The sequence below is a fragment of the Mytilus edulis genome, unplaced genomic scaffold (genome assembly GCF_963676685.1).
Source record: "Mytilus edulis unplaced genomic scaffold, xbMytEdul2.2 SCAFFOLD_1905, whole genome shotgun sequence".
In the NCBI taxonomy this organism is placed as follows: Eukaryota; Metazoa; Mollusca; class Bivalvia; order Mytilida; family Mytilidae; genus Mytilus; species Mytilus edulis.
Genome location: NW_027267225.1, coordinates 1 through 2,485, shown reverse-complemented (window position 1 = coordinate 2,485; position 2,485 = coordinate 1). Strand labels below are relative to the sequence as shown.

Genomic DNA, 2,485 nt, shown 5'->3' with positions numbered 1-2,485 from the left:
ATTTTTACTGTCAGCTTGGGTTGAGCAGTTTTTCAGTAAAAAATGGATTGAAAACTGTCAAAGTCCCTTACAAATCAGTCCAATCAGATTTAAGATATGCGGACCAATCAACGCCAGCTTTATGTAAGTGGTGATCCAATCGTCACCGTGATTTCAATCCTCCCGGCAAGCCACAAAAACACATTCACCGAAATTTTCAAGTATTCTTTCTGTAGCAAATCGTCCACAGAGCTAATAGTCATGGCACGAACAAAGCAAACTGCACGTAAATCCACCGGAGGTAAAGCTCCAAGAAAACAACTTGCCACCAAGGCCGCCCGTAAGAGCGCACCTGCAACCGGTGGAGTCAAGAAACCACATAGATACAGGCCAGGAACAGTCGCTCTCCGAGAAATCAGGAGATACCAGAAGAGCACAGAGCTCCTCATCAGGAAACTCCCCTTCCAGAGATTAGTCCGTGAAATCGCCCAGGACTTCAAAACTGATCTCCGATTCCAGAGTTCAGCCGTCATGGCCCTACAGGAAGCCAGCGAAGCCTACTTGGTCGGTCTCTTCGAGGATACCAACTTGTGCGCAATCCACGCCAAGAGAGTAACCATCATGCCAAAGGATATCCAATTGGCACGAAGAATCCGTGGAGAACGTGCTTAAGAAGTGTGATTTTTTCACCAAAACATAACGGCCCTTTTCAGGGCCACCAATATTTTTCAAAAAGAATCTATAAATTGTTGTACATGAAAATTAGAAACATAGCTGAACCCCTCTTTTCCCCATCTCTCTCTCTCTTTTATTTCTTCTTGTTGAATCCATCTATATGCAAAAGCAATACATAGACAAAAAATAAAATTTTATGATATATATATACACACACAAGTCTCATCACAAAAAAAAAGGGGGGGGGGGGTGTTTGTTTATCATGGTACATGTACGTCCTTGTGTGTAGAATATTAAATAGTACATTATATAAAAAAAAAAGATCAACATATGAATGTTTCTATCTGTACTTCTGTTCTTTTCTTTTATTTTCTTCGCTTGTTTTGTCTTGTCTTCTTTTGATGTATTATTTACACCAGTAGTCTAGACCAAAGAAAGAGAAACCACCAACTGGCCAAAATATAACCTTTTTTTTTAAGTTAGAGTTTAAATATCATGTATAATTCATTAATTTGAATATTCTTTTAGAAAAGCTGATATTACAGGGTACTTTTATCAAAAATTTAGAGCTTTTTTTCAGTCAGAATTGTAAAGAAAATTTTTATCATGTATGTAGTAATATATTTTGTCCACTTTAGAGTCTTGTCTTGCTGCTAGTTTACAAAATCATGAAATTTCTATTTAAATTAATATAATTTCGGTACGGGTCCAAGTAGTCCCCACAAAATTTCACTGTAGGAAGTCCATGTAAGCATATATCTTGCACTTATAAGCTTTTTTATATGATAAAAAGTAGTTTTCAGACTTATTATAAACTTTTCTGGCTAAAAGATGTCTTCAGAATAGTAAGTATATGTGTGCGCATTAACATTTTTATTGGATTGGCTGATGAAATTGTCATCGTCATACTGTGGATAAATATAGAATGGTGTTTAAAAATAAAATTGAAAGGAAGATGCACACATAAGAAGTTTTACCCGCAGACAGGGGCATCTCTTTTCTTCACTGTAATACCTAAAAAAAAAAATCTTTAATAGTAATAACAATAACAGTTTTATTCATACATTCTCTCATTTATGATCTGAAGTACCTGCAGCAGATCTTTGATGGATGGCAAGCACAGCTTTGACAGATGATGTTGAGTTATGAAAGACAGGTAGAAAACTGCAAGCATGTAAAATCCTGTGATGTATCCAATTTCTGGGTACATCAAATAGACAAATAGATAACCAGTATTCCTAGATATGTCTGTGAGGTCTTATTTTTTCCCCAACTAAATTCCATTCCATTAAGTTGAAATGTGTATTGACATTGAATGAAAATGTCTGTTCAGAGAAAGCAAATAATTATCTTTATAATTTTGACTGTCTAAAGTGATTTTCATTTATCATTTATTTATCATACTTTTCTATCTTAAAATGAAAACTTTTCAACATTTTGGAGCTTTTTTTGTCTCCTTCAGTCATTTTTATTCCGATTGAAAGTTTTTTTCTGTTCAATAATAGTTTTTTCTTAAAAAATTACTGTCTGATATGAATTATTATATTTTTCAGACCTAGAATGAAAAAGTGGATTGAAAGTGTACACAGTTTAAGGCAGTACAGAGTTACCTCCCGGAATAAAACAACGTAAGCCAATCAGACAACAGTTAACTGAAAATGTGTGATACTTCTTTTACGGCCGCGTTGGTGATATATAAAGAGTCGCTGTTAGACGGAAAGTATTATTTAACTAATCACCACAAATAGTTAAACATGTCAGGCAGAGGAAAAGGAGGTAAAGGTCTAGGAAAAGGAGGCGCCAAGCGTCACAGGAAGGTGTTGCGTGATAA

General features: G+C 35.3%; 1 protein-coding gene across 1 annotated transcript; it reads left to right on the top strand.

Annotated features, from left to right (window-relative positions):
- Window positions 1–225: 225 nt before the first annotated feature.
- On the top strand, window positions 226–701 carry LOC139505024 (histone H3). The gene has a single exon (XM_071294875.1). The coding sequence runs from the start codon at window positions 241–243 to the stop codon at window positions 649–651; it is 411 nt and encodes a 136-aa protein (XP_071150976.1). The 5' UTR covers window positions 226–240; the 3' UTR covers window positions 652–701.
- The last annotated feature ends 1,784 nt before the right edge of the window (window positions 702–2,485 follow it).